This window comes from Zerene cesonia, chromosome 1, assembly GCF_012273895.1.
Source record: "Zerene cesonia ecotype Mississippi chromosome 1, Zerene_cesonia_1.1, whole genome shotgun sequence".
Classification (NCBI taxonomy): Eukaryota; Metazoa; Arthropoda; class Insecta; order Lepidoptera; family Pieridae; genus Zerene; species Zerene cesonia.
In genome coordinates this window covers 8,673,903-8,693,946 of record NC_052102.1, presented here as the reverse complement: position 1 = coordinate 8,693,946, position 20,044 = coordinate 8,673,903, and the positions used below count along the sequence as shown (strand labels likewise).

At 34.1% G+C, this 20,044-nt stretch overlaps 1 protein-coding gene across 1 annotated transcript; it reads left to right on the top strand.

Moving 5' to 3' along the window:
• Positions 1 to 4,268: 4,268 nt before the first annotated feature.
• Positions 4,269 to 19,481, top strand: LOC119831883 (protein Wnt-1). Its single transcript, XM_038355829.1, has 4 exons — positions 4,269 to 4,415; positions 8,784 to 9,046; positions 16,451 to 16,749; positions 17,482 to 19,481. Exons 1-4 carry the CDS (start codon positions 4,324 to 4,326, stop codon positions 18,007 to 18,009), a joined length of 1,182 nt encoding a protein of 393 aa, XP_038211757.1. The 5' UTR covers positions 4,269 to 4,323; the 3' UTR covers positions 18,010 to 19,481.
• The last annotated feature ends 563 nt before the right edge of the window (positions 19,482 to 20,044 follow it).

Sequence of the window (20,044 nt, the reverse complement as noted above, 5' to 3'; positions counted from 1 at the left end):
CCTCAATTTTTACACACTTAGAAAAAAAAACGTATGGTCTGCGGTCAAAAAATTACGAATCATAACGTTTCTGTTTTAACCGTTTATTATAAAATACCCTTATACTAAAGTATATGGTACTTTAGTATCAGCCATATAGTCCATAATTTTTTTTTATAAAAAAAATTTATACTCTTACCGTTGGTATTTCTGATATAATGTAATGATTCAGAAGGTTTTAATGTCAAAATATGAGTACGTTTCCACGTCGTCTCTATGGTCACTTTCACAGATTGATTTTTGCAGTAGGCCTATGTATAGATTAGCCTATCTTGACTAGACTAAAACTAAACTAACTAACTAATGGGATGCTTAATGCTATTCTAGTCTAACAAACTTTTCTATAGTTGAATATGTAAATTTAAATTTAATATTCGATTTTGTGGTCCTTCTTTTTTTACTCTACTTTCTAGAAATTTATCTTACACATTATTATGCGTTATGTAAGAAAAAAATGTGACGATTTTTAGGACTGAATAATAATAGCAACATTAAACAGAAGTTAATCAAAGCGAGCTTTGAATAAAATTTTACGGTATCAGTTGGAGACTACACTTTAGAATTCATTGAAAATCTTTTTGTAATAGAATTTGCACTTTAACCGTTCATACATAAAGTTTAAAACATATTGAAGATCATCTCAAAATAGATGCCTGTAATAATTGACACTTCTGTTTCACCAACATTTAGCTAGCATAAGCACCGCAATTAGAATATGAACTTTGTCAGCTTGTAATACAGAACACTTTTCAGTAACTGTAACCTGAATAGTGCTCAGAGGTGTAAGTCAGGAATGTCACGGCAAATTATTGAGAATAAGTCCGTTAATTATTTCACTGCAGTCACAAAATGCGCTGTAAATTATGATTGTTTCCTACAGTCCGGTTGTTTAGAAATTGTTGTTTATTATTGTGAAGGCAGAAGCTAGATTCTGGTTAAGGCATCAATGGGAGCTCTCATTACTATTTTTATTATTCTCTATGGGCTTATTGTTAGCATTGATTGGCACATTATTGCAATTATGGTTGTCGAATTATAAATTATACAAAGACGAAGGAGGTAGATAATGATAAATGTTTGCTATTGTGATAATTATAAACATAGTTTTAAACCGACTTTAAAAAATCATCGGTTATCAATTTTACTTTATTTTTCTTGGATTTATTACGTATCGGAAATTGCGAATGGGTGAAGATATAAATTTATTAAATAACTATTTAAATTTAATGTAGTGACAGTTTACTATTTTTATGCAGAATAGAATATGCATAGTTTTACGTAAATAAATGCAATAGGAAATATCTAGGTCCGCCCTAGTAGTTAGTAGTTTATCGGTGAAGTGTTCAAAATAGTATGCAATGCAGTACACCCAGCCAGCTTCCTAAGAGAGCATCTGTAGCAAACATGAAATCGCAATTAAGTCGTAAATAACATATGTCAAATGGGAACATATGTTCGACGCACGCGACATTGTTTTTGTGCTTCTTTGAAATATTCGAGTGTTACTTAAGTACCTGCAATAGTTAACTAAAATGTGATTCATTTTTAACCGACTACAGGAGGTTATTAATTCAAATAACTAACCTATTAACAAATAACTAACCTCATAACTATTTACTTGGTGAATCGATTTTTATGATTATTTTTTTATTTGAAAACTTGGTCCTGACAAGTGATCCAATATAAATTTAGTCTAATTCTCACAATTAGAAGGCGATTCAAATTTTTGTTGAAAATAATAATTTAAGCGTATTTTTTTGTCGTTTATTTGTGGATGAGATTGTTATGTTCTACGCCAAAAAAGATTATATGATATTGTCTAAAAATATCGAGGCAATAAAATGCTTCCGGTTAAAGATTTTAATTTATTTCATAGCTTAAGGCAAGCTTTTTGTAGTCTTACTTACCTGAAAGTAGTGAAACATTTAAAGAAGTAATTGAATATATAATATACATCTTTGGTGTATGCTATGTTAGAAGAAGATAAAGTATAATTGTTATTGAGGCATGTATTATGATATTTAATACATCAGAGAAACATAAATTTACGCAATTTACAGAATACGCGTCAATAGCGCGTTGATGTCTTTTCTTAATAACGATGCAATAGCGGCAATTATTCGCAAACTTCGCCATAATTTTCGATTTTATATTGATATATGTCAAATAAAACCCATTCCACCCAGAAATTAAAATCGCATTCAAAAAGTGATCATATTTTTTCAATGACTAGCCTTATAATAAAATAATATAAGAGTTATAAAAAGCAGCGTCATTCGTGATTGTATTTTAAAATGTTAGATATATTATAATTTGTTATATTTATCACACATTTATAAGTAATAATAATAGGCTATAATCAATAAAAAATCAAATTCTTTATTTAAATATCGAAAGGAACGCGTTGTCTGCGCGCCCGTAGCACGTGTTGTGGCACTCGTGCGCAGTGAGTTCCCGTCCAGCGCTCTGATTGGTCGCCGCCGCCCCTCCTACCGGCGCGCGCGCAAGCCGCCCGCGCAGCGTTGCATTAAATTATCGTAGGAACTTGGTTATTTGTAAGTACAAAGATGGTTAAATATTTTTATTATGTAAAAATATGTTTGTCACCTTGATAGCGAGATAAATTTAAATAATCAAGTTATTCGAATGCACCGACATGACATATATCAAGAAAATTATTATTTTAATAGTACATAATTTCATTCTCAAAAAAAAAATGTTTACTCAACCATTTATCATACAAATTCAATCATTACGCTATACATATGTCGGTATGTAATAAGTTCTTCTGGTATAATCATTTTACTAATATCACATAAGATGAATTATTCACACAACTATGATGTAGCAATAAACGAGCTACAATTTTTTAACTTACAAATATTTACCTTGTCTTATCACAAAAATCATGAAATCTTAAAATTAACAATCAGAAATAAATAACCAGACAAATAAAAAACGTGCATTTAATTTATTATTTTTACTAAATACAAATGCAAAATAGTTCTTTTCCTCGAGTATTGAAGGTTCTTTTTAAAATAAAAAAAGAAATAAATATACAAATACACGTTACTAATAAGGAAGCGTACAAATTACAGACTTACTAGGTAATTCGCATTATACCCAGAACAACCCCTTAACAAACACACAGATATGTAAAACAATGTAAGTTATTGCTCTATTGTACCGTGCTCATAATGGATCTATTGTGAATCAGGTCAGAAAGGTTATTCGCCATTTTTATGGTGTTGGATTCTACGTATTCGTTCTTGTCGACTTTGTTAAGCGATTGCTTATTATGGAAACAATCTTGCTAATATTTTTCACTATAGGTACGCATACATACGCATGCACGTTAAACAGCATGTTTTATTTTACGCGCACAATTCGTTATATTTTCGATTTTAAGATGAGAATGACTTTAATTAAACAGGCTTTGATTAGTTGTAAGTAATTTGACTTTATTAAATGAATAAACTATTCTTTCATAAAATAATTTTCTACAAAAAGGTTCCTGGAGGAAAGTATCCCACCCGTTAAAGTGTGAGAAAATGTCAAAATGTTTCTTTTAATCACAAAAATGAATCACGTCAATCAATTTAAACCCACACAATTATCCATTAACAACATAAACAATTTGTGAAATTGTAGAATTGAAAACCTACTTGGTTTTTAGTATGGTCGGTTTAAAATCCCATTCCGCCACCCGGGTGGAACTGGGATAGAATTAAAATAAAATATAGCCCAACACACTTACAAATTACATGGTTTTTCATTGATAAAATATTATTTCAAATCGGTTAGGTAGAACCAGAAATTACGAAGTCACAAACTCACAAAAATCACACTTTATAATTTAGTATAGACTTGTATTTTTTTTTTATTAATTTCAAAGTAAATATATAAAAAAAATAAAAAAGCTTAATTAAATAACAAAGAGGTAATTCTATTTACAAGGCATTATAAAACTGTGCTATCTAATAATAAGAAAATGACTTATGACAAATTAAAAAAACGATCTCCTATCTATAAACAATCCGACGCATCGCTTTAATGAGCGGCGAACAATGATGCTCATAATCCAATAGCATTATCTAACCAAATTGCATAACTCAATGACCGAGGCGATAAAAAAAGTGTGAGCCCGAACGGGCGGTGGCCGGCTCGGCAGGTAAACTCCCACCATCACGACTCCGCCTTGGCGAAGTCGCCGGACGCTCGTCAGATCGTACTGTGCTGCGAACGATCGCGCTCATGTGAAGCCACGGGTCCGCCCATCGCAGAATGAAGTGTCTGTGCTTGTTTGTGCTGTTTCTGTGTGTGAGGTGCGAAGCCGGCGGCAGCAAGCCGCGCAGAGGCCGCGGCAGTATGTGGTGGTGAGTGACATCGGCGATCCGACCCTCTGACATTGCACGTCAATGTCACTTTTGTTTTTATTACTGCTTGTTTATTAGTTCTGTTAGAATTTGTTAGATAAATGAAAACTTTGCGTAATCGTTTCTCGTGATTGTAAACTTTGCATTGCATTTGAAGTTGAACGATGGTTATGTTGATGCACTCACATTCCACGGCCAGATGTTAAAATATCTCCCATACGTCCGATACCAGATAATTAGCGGATCATTAACGAAGATATAAACAGAACCGCGTAAGATCGATAATTGCGCAGTAAAAGTTAATAACGAAATAAAATCCGTGTTCTACCAGCCATATGAGTTACTGAGATGTTAAATGGTCGATACTAATCAATGGAAAGACGCGTACATTGGAATGTTGTAGTAATTCTTTAGTGAACGTTGAACTTATTATGGGTTTATTGCTTTACTTGGCTTTTAATAGTTTGTTCGATACAGATTATAAAAATGTTTGAATCCGCTTCGTATATTAGGAATTTGTAGTTTTATAGTGTACAAATAACACGAGTAAGTTAATAGCATACAGCAATGTTGAGAACTTAATTTGATTATTAACTTCGTATGAGCATAATTATATCTTCTATACAATAAACTTTCTTAAACATAAATATCCAAGATATACTAATAACAGTAATCAGAAATACAATAAATAGACAGTTACAATATAAGTCATACTTAGTATGCTATAAGATATTTTCATCAAATGTTATAAAGATAAAAGTAAAAGTTTATAAGTCGTGGCCAGACTGATGAGTCGTCTTAGTGAGTGACAGGAGCCTCAAGTTATATTTGAATAGACTATCACTGCTTTCTGTTATCTGTTTTGTATAATCTATGTCATAGAGTATAGAATGTCGTGGAGAACATAATTTTATTCTTAAAATTAAAGATATTGTGTCATGTCCATTGATGAGTATATATTATAAACATAACACAATTAATACATACTTATAGAAACGTATATGAAGGTTATAAAGTTTATGTTAAATCAGTATAAAATAAATTTAATTACTTGTAGTCATAATAAAAATAAAGCGTTACTTCATATCCGCGTTCATTAAAACAAAATAACAACGTGCAATGTTATTTACGAAGGGAACAGGGCGTAAACATTTTATTAACGGCTAATAAAATTAATCGCGTTTAACCATTAACGTATTTATGACTGAGATTTTTATATTATTGCTTGTAAAAATTACGCAAAGCTTTATGGAATACGTCAAACAAACATTTATTTTTACTGATAGAAAACTAGAAAAGCGATGTATTAAATTATAATTTAATAGTTAAAGTACAATAAACATATATATAATTCTATCGTATTTTCGTATATTATATATTTATTAATCGTTCCACAGAAAGTGGCTTAATATAAACTATAATAAGCAAAAAGTTCCTATCTACTAAGTTCACGCGCCGGCCGTCGGCAAATTTTATATGAATTTTATATGAGTCACTTATCGCTAATATTAATCGTAATGTAAATAGGATTAATATATACATCAGATCAATTTTAATAGTAACAACAAATTAGTTATCGTATTTATTAATTGTATATCTCACAATTCATAAATTAAATTTTCTTTTGTTGTTTTTTAATACCTTTCTTTAACCAATACCTACGAGTATAGTAATTTCTTGTATCGGGACGTTTTTTCAAACACTGAATTTATTATAACGCATCTATAATATTATAGATCTATAATATAACTTATCTCCTACTATCATTTTGTTAACAAGAAGTGGCGCGTGCGCGTTACGCTGAACAAACATACATTTTTGTTATTAATTATTCTATAAATGAGATTTAATTCAAGAAAAATTTATGTGTAAATCGAAGTTATTTTACCGTCGGCAATTTTTTTTTTTTAATTTCTTTTTAATATTGTATGACGTAGTTTAATTATATATTATTTGTTTTTATAATCAACACCTTAATCTGTGAATATTATAATACAAGGTGTATTGTATTGTGGTACTGGAAATAAATTAAAATCATACAAATTATCGATACTAACTTATTATTACTTCTTTTTACGATTTAACCGTTTAATTTTTATATTATTATTCATATTCTCTGAGTATATATATAACCTGCGTATTATTTATGTAAATATCTTCATTCGCTTCAGAAATCGTACTCAAAAATAACACAAACCTGCTACAAAAGACGGTCGTAAATTTAAAACCAGTAATCAAATATTGAAATAATTCAGCAAAACCCAGTTTGTTACTCATATCACGTACTTCATATTACATTACAATGGAAATCGTGTTGCGGATTATTTTGATAATACAACCATTGTAAAAAGGACTGTATCATAAGGTATTACTTCTCAAAGATATATGCAACATACAACACGGTGACAGGTCACATTAGACTGGGTGAAAACATGAAATTTTAACGCCTGCGATAGCAACAAATTAAATAATAAAAGCTTAATTTGTATTCAACGCGCGTGTCTCGAATCGCCAACACGTTGCAGACGTTTAAGAGGCAGTCTTGTCACAATTATCTTTTTGATGGTAGTTTTGTGTTATCAAAGTGATTAAGATGGGATGTGATCGAAATTAATTACTTTATTTATATCGTGTGGACAAAAATACAATCGTTACACTAGAATTAGTAGAAACGACCAACCGCCTCGATAAAAAACTTTGTTTGTTTATAAACCCTTAATTAATGATTAATTCGGCAGACCGACAATTAAATATTTAAATAAATGCAACGTGTAGTAAGCTTGAAAGTATCAATTACATACAAGAAAGGTAGCCGCTGTTAAACGAATTGCATTTCCATTGTCGGCTCGCTTAATTTATTCAAAACTTGGAAAAAGTGATGAACTGAGTGACCATGTACAACACGACGTAATGAAGCATGAAACATTTAAACAAGCTGGTCAGCGAAAAACTAGTAACAGTAAACAGGTCACACCGTTCACTGTGCTATCCAATAAACGATTTCGTATCTAGAATATATTCATTAATCCATATCCAAATACGGATAACGAATGCTAAAAGAAGCAAAGAGACGTTTTAATTATCCGAGACAAGAACTCGGACAAAATATTTGTTATTTTGACACATTCACACAGTCTTTATCACTGTTTAAACATTGCGTTTACCCGTGAAAGGTATTCATTATTTTTTCTTGAGGATCTCTGTTATATTTGATTTCCTACCAAAGTGACAAGTGTAGAGGACTTTACGCACGGATGAACAAATATGGATCCTTTGCTTTGTTTTTAGTTATGTCAATATGATCTCGCTGTAAGGACGGCCGCTCATCTCTCGTTTGTATTTTTCTGTTCAATTTTAAATTTACATACATCAACTAAAAGCCCTATACTATGTACGCAATGTAATATTATAATATTAACATTTAAACATGTTAACTCGTTCGTTGCTAATTAATTTACAATGACATTAAATGTTACAGATGTTATTTTTCTTTATACGAAATGACATTTAAATTACCGTTCTATGCCTTAATAGCACTTTAAACTGTTGAAGAATGTATCTTAAAAACATATCATAGTTCCAAAACCGACCTACAAATTCTCGGAGGAAACACAATTTCCGACGAACGCGTTCATATTTACGTAACACTTGACTACAAAGAAAGGTAAATATAATACGATTTCCAGCTCAGAGTGCACTACGTTTTTGTGAGACAAACCTTCATTATGTAATACTAAATACATACAAACATAGCTAGATATGAAACACGTAATGTGTATTGCGTGTTTGAGAATAGAATAAAAGAATTTGAGCGTGGGTGGCGAGCAATGGACGTTATATTCTATTTGAAAGCGATGTTTCGCATGTGTACGTATGCAGTGAGCCGGAGCGTGGTCAGGGCAGAGTCAATAGGTTGAGATGTGGATCGTCCCACTGTTTGTTCGCTTAGCCCTTGAGGATTAATGCGCGACGCAAATATTTATCTAAACGTCTGCGGATTGACAGTTCGGTCGTCAATTGTTTGTTGTCTTTGCCTTCCCAAATGAGCATTTCATTTCGAGTTGCACCCATTGCCTTAAGTGGCGTTCCGGTTTATTAGGATTATTTTTTTAGCGTTTCAGTGCAGCTAGGGTGTTGTTTTTGCATTGTTTTCAGATAACCGTTAAGCAACGTGAGCTTTTGTCATGCTCTTGACTACTAAGCTGCTGTTTTTTAGGCATTCAAAGAAGTGTGTTGTTATAACAATGTTTAATAAATTGATTAACATAAGCTTTTCCGATATTTGAAAAGGTTATACATTGTTGAAAATAATATAAAGCTATTTTAGTCTCTAAAGTTACACAGTTTAAGATCTATTTCCATTCACAGGGGTATAGCAAAGGCCGGCGAGCCGAACAATCTGTCACCACTCTCACCCGGCGTGCTATACATGGACCCGGCGGTCCACGCGACACTACGGCGGAAGCAGCGCCGCTTAGCGCGAGAGAACCCTGGGGTGCTGGCCGCGGTCGCGAAGGGAGCCAGCATGGCCGTCGCAGAGTGCCAGCACCAGTTTAAATATCGAAGATGGAACTGTTCAACGAGAAACTTCCTGAGGGGCAAGAATTTATTCGGCAAGATAGTTGATAGAGGTGAGTTTAACCATTCAATCGTTTTTAATATTTTGCAGATATATGGACCCTATACACAAATTACAAATTATACATCAATATACCAATGCTAGCATATATTCCTTGTAATATTTATAATTCTATTATTGATTTTATCAAGCAAGCATATTGTATAATTTATCAATGTAAAACATGAATGAGGGGTATCGTACGTGGGGTCTTTATACAATTTTGCGAACATAGTTTATTTAGTAAATGGCTGGTAATTCTTAATAAGTCGCTATTTCAATTTGTATAACCAATTCTATTTCCTCTTAAATCAATGTCGCACCTTATTCGGATACTGAGACGACTAATGATGCAAACCAAAAACTCCAAGTTGTTTATAAATATTTATAATACGATATGTTTGAATCAAAAAATGTCCTTAAGTATTTGAAAATAATCATCATTGAATTAATAAACAGAGAACTTGAATTCAATACGATTAAGATTTCAACAGCCGATTAACTAAATATCATCTGGATAACAATACTCAAAAGATACTAATGGAGAATTTAACATAACGACAGACGACAATATTGAGTATATAATTACGATCGCCTACCTACTGCAGAGCGTATAAGCGCAATAAACACAAAATTTTAGTTATATAAATTGTTTATTATGGACTTAATTAAGAATAAATTCTGATACAGACTGACAAGTTAATGTCCGGACCCCGATTATCCTTTGCCAATATTAAATAAAAAACATAACAAAGAAACATAAATAGTGAATATAAGAACACGCGTCATTCGTTTGTCTCAATTTTGTCCTCACAAAAGGAGCAAAACGTTTAAAATAACATAAGAAGATAAGCTGTAAATATCCCTGCAGATAATAATATGAGACATTGAGACGTTTAAGTGAAGTAATCTCTTAAAAAATACGATCAAAACTGTATTTCAATGCAGAATTTGTTAAAAAACCTTGTACACAAAAAGGTTTGTATCTAAGCTAATCCCGGTTACAAAGAGTGGCTACAAATTAAGTGATATCTTTAGTTGGCAACCCTTTTAGAGATGTTATCTGCATTCATCGGGAGGGTAGCGCGTTGGGGGCACATATAAAGGGCTCATCAAGATAAAACATCCCGTATCGATTACACAAACGAATGACGTTCAAAATCTCGTTCGTGTATGGCTCTTTTTATTTTAAACTTCGAATTAGATAACTATTTATGCTAGCAACTTTCATCTTAATAGACTCTTCAATTGATAGTCCGAATGATATTAAAATCTGGAATTCCAGAACGCATAAGATTTCTATTATCCATCAATGGGGTCATTTCATTCAATTACTTTGAATAGATGTGATTTTATCGATAGATACAAATCAGCAAATATATCCATTACCGTCAGAAAACCTGTTATACTACTAAATTCGGTGGGCACATACTAAATCTCAGACTTAATAACTCACTAGAGAAAGTCACATACATTTTATTTTGTATGGATAATGTTGTAATGGGTACGTAATAATAAAGAGGCGAGATTAAATTCATAAAAGGTGCACTTACGAAAATTAAAATGTTAACAACAAAAAGCTTTTTACGTAAGATTCATTCGACGCAGCGCGCAATTCCTCGGTGATAAGGTTTAAAATGGTTGTGGCGGGTAGTTTTATAACTGCATATGTTATTTTGTAGCTTGAATCAGGACTGCCCTATCTCCGGTGTCCAATTTCGATGCTTTGTACGCGATACGCCTTATTATGAGCCTGCGAACTGCGAACATCTGGCTGGTACAACAAGACTTATAGCAAAAAATGGCTAGTATTGTAAATCAAATCTCGATCTTTCGATCTAATGTTATTTTAAACAAAAACAAACGCGAGTTGAATGAACGTAACGTTTTAGAAGGAAATGCATTTATCAGTACAAAAAAACGTTTCTCAGACATAGAACGGAGTTCAGCCTGCATTAAGAAGGTTATCTTTGGAATTAAGAGCATACGCAGCCGTATCTCGGTCTAATTCGATCTCATTTTCAATTCGGGGCGATATCGGGATGACTTAGGAAGCCGGGCGCCACGGTTATTGACCCCTGTCTCTTCTGTTAATGAAATGCGCAAACGCTTTCTGTAAATGATGTTTCTATTAACTCGCTCTTTGAACACAGTCCAGCGGTCGAGTCGAGACACAGCGTCTGTTACCACGACTTAAAAGCTTTCAAACGAAACAGATATCGTAATTTAAAGCGTACACATTTAAACATCATATGCATATTCGCTGCATGTGTACGATTATTCATAACATATTAATGATACATGAATACAAATTCGATATCAATCGGGTCTATAAATAATTATGATAATATGGTCAAACGGAGGTCAATCGGAAACATACAAATTGAAATCATGTCGCGTAGGCTACAAATATTTTGAAGGTTCGTTTGAAATATAATTTGTAACAAATAGCAATTAGATTTATATGTTTACACAACATTAATATTTTATCGATTGAAAAAAATACAAGTCGGATCGACCGCCGGAGGCAAGAATAGACCTGTTAGCTTCAAGAATGTACAGGTAAATCAAAAAGAATTGGACCCAAAGCGATTAGCTCCGTCTTATTTATGTAAGTAGAATAATGTAAATTGCTGAGACAGAACCAATTAAGGCGATAAAATTCATTAATACGAGACCAGCAATTACTCAGTTAGATAGTCTTTTTTTATTAGCCCAAGCAACGGACAGCGGGGCAAACGAATTAAATTATTAGCTCTGCCAATCATAAATCGAAACGCCTAGAGCATTTAACATATTCAATATTTTTATTTCAAAGCAAACGTAATACAAAAGATAAGAATAATTTTTCTAAATTAAAACGAGATAAGGCGAGTATGCGGACCACCGTCATGATAATTTAAATGTTTCTATAAAAAGAGTAAGAGGCGATACAAAATTTATGTTATATGCGTGTGCATTTAGAGAATATTACTTTATTAAGGGCAGTCAGGGCGGGCGATCATGCAGGCGGTATTATGGCCGGCCGCAAATATTTCGCGATAAACCTTTTAATACATTGCAATTACGTTCATTTGTGAAAAACATAAAAATGCACGGTCGCGCCGCGGGAGCTCGTCACAACGCTACTCATTAAACAATCGTAAATATGCGATTTCGTATCGCTACAGTCCATCCGATTTGCTGAATAGACTCTCCCTGTTATAATTACAGTTGGGACTAACAAAGCCCCCCCAGATGGAACACGCATCATTACTAATATACATGTCGACACGCCATTGATGAGTTGATGCGACATCTTCATCCATTGTGGTGTAAACCTCAAGGATCGTATTAACACAAATGATGACAACGGTACAATAGTCCAGTTTTTATGTGACGGGTCATTGTTGACCCGAGAATAGAGAAATATATGGGACCGGGGTCCCGCAGGGAGGCCCCCTGTGGCGTGGTTTGGCGATGCGACTGTATCAGAACACGCTCCACGGAAGCCACGATTACACCTATCGATGCCCCTAATAGCAGGTAACTCGGCCAATAAAACGACCTCCACCAAACATTTCCTGTTTTAAGGTCTCGTACGCAGAGCCTTCGTCTCGTGGATTCCATCGCCGTGGGCGGATAAAACGTATAAAACCATTTTAACCGAAAATAAAACGGATATAAAATTCCCGCGATGAAATATTTAATGCTCAATTAGATAAGCGTTTTGGGTTTTATGTTTTGTACTGTTTTCAATAACGGTCGATTTGATACTGGATATAATGCCGTTGTTCGCAAATAGCGTTGTTCCATCTAAAAGTTTAGGTGTTTATAAATAACATTCATTATCATGATGAGACAGATTGTTTTAAATCAAATTATTTTCGCTACTTTTTCTGTAGTATGGAAACAAATGTCTTTGTTCATTGTGTGAATGGGTAGACTGGTAGCGAGTGGTAGCTCGAAGTGCTTTGTGCCACTCACAATGAGTGATATATTGCCAGCTTCGGAGTTTTGAATTGTCGCAGTGCCCACCGGTGTGCTGTTGTGAGGAAATTATCACCCTCAGATAGCATAACGAAAATGAATTATTGCTCTTTATTACTCCATTGAAACCGATCTCCAAATCATTGTTAATTTTCTCTTGTATGAGACGATCTATTAAACAAACGCATAAATAATGTCACGATAATATACTACTAAGAACAAAAACCAATATAGTATATATAGTAGCTTATAATGCAATAAAATAGTGGCATAATGCGCTCGTAAAATAAAAAGACACTGAATGAATGACTTCATTGCCCTTCTCTGATAGAACGATTTCTAAACCGGCAAAACATCATATTATAAAACGCGGTGATTTATGGTTGTTTTGAGTAATTACGGCTCATCAAATTTGAATAATGCCACTTGCAATAAATAATAATGTGCAAGGAGCCCGACGCGGGAAACCGTCATAAGTCAATCCTTCAAATTAATCTTTTCGAAACACTTGGAAGTGATGGCTTAATGCGATGGAATATATTTAATTAGTACATTAATTTCGAATTATTTAATGGTCTGTTCTGTGAGGCCAGGTGTTCATCAAATGTCAACAGTGATTAAGTTTTATTTAACGCTCTCGCTCGGTTGGATTTACGATTTTTTGACTTTTATAAATCGTGAACGCCTCGCATTAACTGTCAATCGGGCAGGACGCATTATCGCTCGATGCTTGCGCTGTAAACCGCCTTCGGGATCATTTATTATCGGCGCAGATAATCAACCGACAGCACTTTATTATCAGTTATAATAATAATTTACTTTTATAGATTCACATTACTCATGTCTGTACTTATTTGACTGCGGTTTGATGGGGCTGGATTGTCTTAATAAAATAATACTGAGTCATTATATCGCATGTCCTACATAGAGATAGATTGTGATTTGGGGCCTAATTGTTATCTGCGTTTGGACTTGAATAGCGCCAGACTATTTGGCCAGTTAATTAGCTGTATAGAATGAATTTGCATTTTATTTAATGCCGTGACTAATGCGTTCTCTCGAACGAAGCCTTCTTACATCTGTCATAATTTTTCTACGTCGCGATTTATTCGCAATGCGACAATCGGCTTTTGTTGTCCCGAGAAATCGATGGTGGATGCCAGCGAAATAAATTATTGAATTATTTATAGTTTTATATAAATATTTCGCGTCTTATTAGCGTAACAAAGAGTAGTCGAGACGTTGTCAGACGGGTTAGGCGTAGTGAATCACTCGCGGACCAATTAAAATTATTCCGGTTGCCGTTTAATTGGTTAATATTCCGTTATGTCATCAATAGATAAGTAAAAGTAGCGAATAAAAATCTCAGCGGGTGCACACATGTGGAGCCAGTCGCCAGATGTGTGGTGTGTGAAGGCATGTAAGGCCCAGCACGTGGTAGATTCCACCTGGCGAAGGCGCCCCGCCGACAGACCTCCGATACACTGACTCATACCCCATATCCGTGTGTTTATCGCTTTATGATCCGATTATAATCGCAGTCAATCGATTTGTCTTCTAGAATTATTTTATTATCTTATTACTGGAAAAAAGATAGAAAAACGGAGTAGTCGTCTATTAATAGTACTTTAAAATTATTAATAGCTGCACTAGAATAACGAGACCCGTTGACCTACTGAAATGGATTTCGACTTCAAGTTAATTTACAACTATCATCGGTTACTCCATACGCATTTATGACTGTTTTTTGCATACTTTAATAGTCACAACCCACACAAATGCCCCACTTGCCAGTGAATGTAGTCGACTCATTACGTTGAATGTTGTTTAAATTAATGTCCTGCTATTGAATGACAAAATTGACATTAAAATTCCAAGTCCAACGTCCCAAGTAATTGCTGAATAAAATACTTTTCTGTTACATCCCAAATGGAAAGGCAAAAAGCGAATCGCGAACCTCAGCGTTGCGTTCAGGCTCAGCGTAATTTATATCTTCGAACGATGACAACTCAATAAAAAATGATTCCATTTGCTTATTGAGCCCTTAATAACGATGGCTTCGCTTGTTCCACATAATATTATAAATAACGAGAAATACGCGTCGTACTTTTTATTGCGTAGCGTTTTTATATGCAAGAGGTGGCCGGAAGCCCACCAGAGGAGTTGGTTCATATCACGAAAATTATGAGATGTATATTCAAATCGAATTATTGTAACCAATTGGGAAAACTTTATAATTGATATTAATTTTCTTTTTGCTCAGAATTAGCTCACCTGAATTTATTTTGTTATTATATATATAAAACATATAGATAAGCATTAGATAAATTAGACTTATTGTATGAGTGAATTTGCAGAAAGGAGAATTTTACATATACACATATTACTTACAAAATTTTCGAAGGAAAAAATGGTTAATAAAATATTTAAATAGACTTAAAAATACAGTCATTACGTTGTACAAATTAAGTGGAAATTTTGAATAACAAGTTCGTTGTCTGATGACACGTCATAACATTTATGCAAATATAATATCATAGAATCGAATAAATAAATTAACGTATACCGCTCTGTCTATATTAATCGATGAAGAACTCAAGTTTAATCGATGTTTAAGAAATTCGATGCGCGTCAAAATCGATTGTAATGACCAAATTTATAATCGCTCGGGTAGGTAAGTTTCCTTCTTTTATTTTCCATCGAGATATACTCTTTCTCTAATTGTATTTTATGAGTATTTGATTCTAATGCTGGACCATTAATTATTTATAGTATTCGATACGGAATATCGATTTATTCGTTCGAAATTAATATTTCATCGATTATATTGTAATCATGTCTTAATTATAATTTCGATTTTATGTTTTGTACATAGTATATTTTTATTACTTAAAAATTGCACTTCGTAACATAAATTTGAATTAGATTATAGGATGTAGACATAATATAAAATACTATGACAAAAAAACATCAAAAATTTAAGTAAAAACAATCTGTGTAATGCCATTTTGTGATCGTCGGGGTCTGATGCCCTTCCCACTGCAAATTGCTTGTTCGAATATTTTGGTTATTTTAATACCAAACATATTAATGTGATGAGAATTTTTTGTTCCTTTACCCCGAGAAGTAATAAAGTTTGATTAAAATATGGGACCCTCCGTTGTTGGGATGAATTAATTATACGAATACCAAACATATCTATGTGAAATACCATAAACTGTATATTCTTATTATCAAAACAATAATATTAAGACGAAAAAGAGACTCGCTACCTGCCTTTTACAGGTTTTTAGCAATCTACGTGATCTTTGGACACTTAAGAGCTGTTTCGCATAATATATTGCTTTTTAACAAAGAACGCTAATTGTAATGGCGCATAAAAATACAATATAACATATTATATATTATTTAAATTTACATTTCTAAATATAAATTGTTGTTGTCCTAGGTTGTCGAGAGACTGCATTCATATATGCAATCACGAGCGCTGGAGTGACACATGCTGTGTCACGCGCATGCGCAGAAGGTTCCATCGAGTCGTGTACGTGTGATTATTCACACGTGGACCGCGCCCCGCACCGCTCCAGGGCCGCGGCAGCAGCCAACGTTCGAGTCTGGAAGTGGGGAGGATGCAGCGACAACATCGGCTTTGGCTTCAAGTTCAGCAGAGAATTCGTCGACACCGGCGAGAGAGGCAAAACCCTCAGAGAGAAAATGAACCTTCACAACAACGAAGCCGGCAGAATGGTGCGTATCTCTCGAATCACTCATCGGTCTCATACGCTAGCCCATTAAACATCCAAGTAGCTGATGACGTATCATGTTTACATTAGCATTACGGGTGACGATCGTTCGTCAGCCACTTGACATGTCGCTTATGACTAAAATTAATTATGCGTCGGATGGCTCAGCCCATTGAGCGACGACTGCGCAACAGGCACTCATTCGTTGCGCTCGGACATCTCCCTCCCACCGCACACCCACATTTGCATACCCACAATTCTCTCCAAAAGTCATCAAAAGGGACGTTTGGCGCCGCAAGCCACCCAAACGAATAATTAACTAAATTCCTGTCACGACGGACGAACTGGGTGTCCTTCTGGTGAATATTTACACCGTTATGACAATTGTTTAACACGTATTTGGATAATATCGTACGTTGTTATCTACATGTGAAAGGCACAAAGAACTTTGTGTGCCCTATGAGATAGGAAAATATTTACTGTCTCCATCCTCGCGTCATTTATCTACATTCTTAGAATGATGAATGCCCATAGAGCATGATTTATGATCTGTCCACGCGCTGTGACGATCGGCCCACCTTCTATCGATTTGTAACAATTTGCTTGATCGTAAGATTCGATCGATGAAGTGAGCTTTAAACATCATCCATCACTTCGAACATTAATATGAATCCCTTTTATTTTTATCAATTCAATATAGAGACAATCTAATTTTATTGTTTTTTTTTTCATACAGCACGTGCAAACGGAGATGCGTCAGGAATGCAAATGCCACGGTATGTCGGGGTCCTGCACTGTGAAAACGTGTTGGATGAGGTTGCCCAGCTTCCGCTCCGTCGGAGACGCGCTAAAAGACCGCTTCGATGGCGCATCGAGAGTGATGATGTCCAACACAGACTTAGAAGCGCCAGTACAACGGAACGACGCGGCGCCCCACAGAGTGCCGCGAAGGGATCGATATCGATTCCAATTACGGCCGCACAATCCGGACCACAAATCACCGGGATCTAAAGACCTCGTGTACCTGGAATCATCGCCGGGCTTCTGCGAAAAGAACCCAAGGCTGGGCATTCCGGGCACGCACGGGCGTACCTGCAACGACACGAGTATCGGCGTCGACGGCTGCGACCTTATGTGTTGCGGCCGAGGCTACCGGACTGAGACTATGTTCGTTGTGGAACGGTGTAACTGCACGTTCCACTGGTGTTGTGAAGTTAAATGCAAAATGTGTCGCACGGAAAAAGTGGTTCACACGTGTTTATAGACTCGCTACTGATGAGAGAAAGAGACTATCTATCCAACCAGTGCCTCGGACTTCATGGTGAAGTATTTTGTATTGAGTTACGAACGGGAAGCGTGCATATATTCACTTCCCATTTTGACTTATGTAAATATTTTTTTAAACTGTTTATACAATTGAACAATGCTAATTTATCTGGCGTGATACTAAAATGCGTTACTCTTTAGAGTAATTTATTCAACTATTAAGTGTGAATGTGATCTAGTAATTTACACCGTTGTACGGATACTAATAAGACCAGTTCAGGGCGATTTATTATTAGAGCTATTTGTTAAAGTCATCAATTTGTATAAGTAACTGGATTTATTGGTTTCATTACACGGTGAAGCGTAATTTATTATTTATTTGATAATGGACTTCTGTTGTTACTATTCTCCCCAAGCGCGAATATAAAGACTACTTTAAATGGTATTTTCTAATATCATTTCAAAGTTATATTAATTATATTGCAATTTTGTTATACTTCGAGTAAAACATAAATAATCCCTGCCATCCCATTTAAAATTTCAATTTTATAGACGTTAGCGTTGGGTGTACGGTCACATTATCTGTTTTGAGGCTCGAGAGCGAAATTATCTTGTAATTAAAATTTTATATTAATTATTAAGTCGTTTTATGCAAATTGCACCTTTAATGCATCCGGATAAAGTGCCTTCTTGGGTGTTCACCTTCCGAGGCTGCTAGCTGTTCTTATCAGTGTATAAGTAGCACCATCGTAAAAGTGTCCCACATTACGAGATAAACGCTCTCGAGAATGTTAATTAAATATTAAAAGAATTAAATAATCAGTATTATACGTATAATATTGTATACGTGCTGCGTTCGATATTCGAAGATAAAACTGCGCGTACAGTCTCGAGTCTTGACAGTTGTTATAGATTTTAAACAGTTGCTCGTGCGACAGTTGTTCTTTATTTATTAAAGCATGTACAGATCGCTTTTATTACATTTAATTAGGGTGTGCGAACTGTTGACTGGACACACACGAGTGTAACTTTCTAACCTTGCTACTGACTATCTCTGATAAAATATAACTACTAATTTGTTGGACAGATTTAATAGAGCAAGTGCTAAACAGGTTTCCTTGATAATTTTGACAGGCCTCGTCAACAGTTTGCTCGTTGAAAATGGAGCTTTATTAAAGATATATCAACGTGAATGATATTTTCATACTATGTGATATAAAATAATTAACAAGTATTGCTAGGATAGGTCTTGTAATGTTACATGTGTATTATAATGAATTTAATGATAAGTAATTTCAGACCAGTTTTAAATTAAGGTATTTATTAAAGCTTTGTTTTTGTAGGATTTTTCAATTGAAATGGTTGTGTTATTTGGAGTACTGTACATAACTATATTTCGTAAAGCAAACCTCCAATTTATACGTATTTTAATGGATAGCTAAGAAAGTGACAATAATTTTTTAAGTAGAAAAGTTTTGTTATAAAAAGACTGATGTATTTTCTATTATTCCGTGCGATAAAGCTGTTTATTATTATTTATTTAAATGTGATAATGTAACTGAAGTATTATAAAATAGAATTGGATAGAATGATAATATGAAATTAATTTCCATTGCCACTTTTACAACTGACAGCTTTTTTTGAATAATCTGCCGAAATAAAATTGTATCTACGAAATTTGAAGCATGTAAATAATAATTTTATTCATATTTTATTAAGTTATTTATGTGAATAGCATTTTAATTGTTAATATTAGTGATAATGCAATTAAAATCAGCTGAACTAAACTGAATCTCAATTCCTATTATTGTATAGTGAAATATTATTGAAATTATTTCGTCCAGTGATCGTCTTGGGGTTGACGCATTATTATAATGCCAATTGTACATTAGTATCTATTTATGATTAAAATATTGATTAGTTGTTACTAAAAATATAAAATCAATCAAAAATATTTTTTTTTATTTAACCACATCTCCATTATATATTCATCCAATTGTTACACCTCTAATCTTGAAACATGTTTCATCGTA

Coding starts and splice junctions, on each gene's coding strand:
- LOC119831883 (XM_038355829.1), top strand. CDS start 4,324: ATGAAGTGTCTGTGCTTGTTTGTGCTGTTTCTGTGTGTGAGGTGCGAA. Junction 9,047..16,450: donor CGGCAAGATAGTTGATAGAG/GTGAGTTTAACC, acceptor TTGTTGTCCTAG/GTTGTCGAGAGACTGCATTC. Junction 16,750..17,481: donor ACAACGAAGCCGGCAGAATG/GTGCGTATCTCT, acceptor TTTTTCATACAG/CACGTGCAAACGGAGATGCG.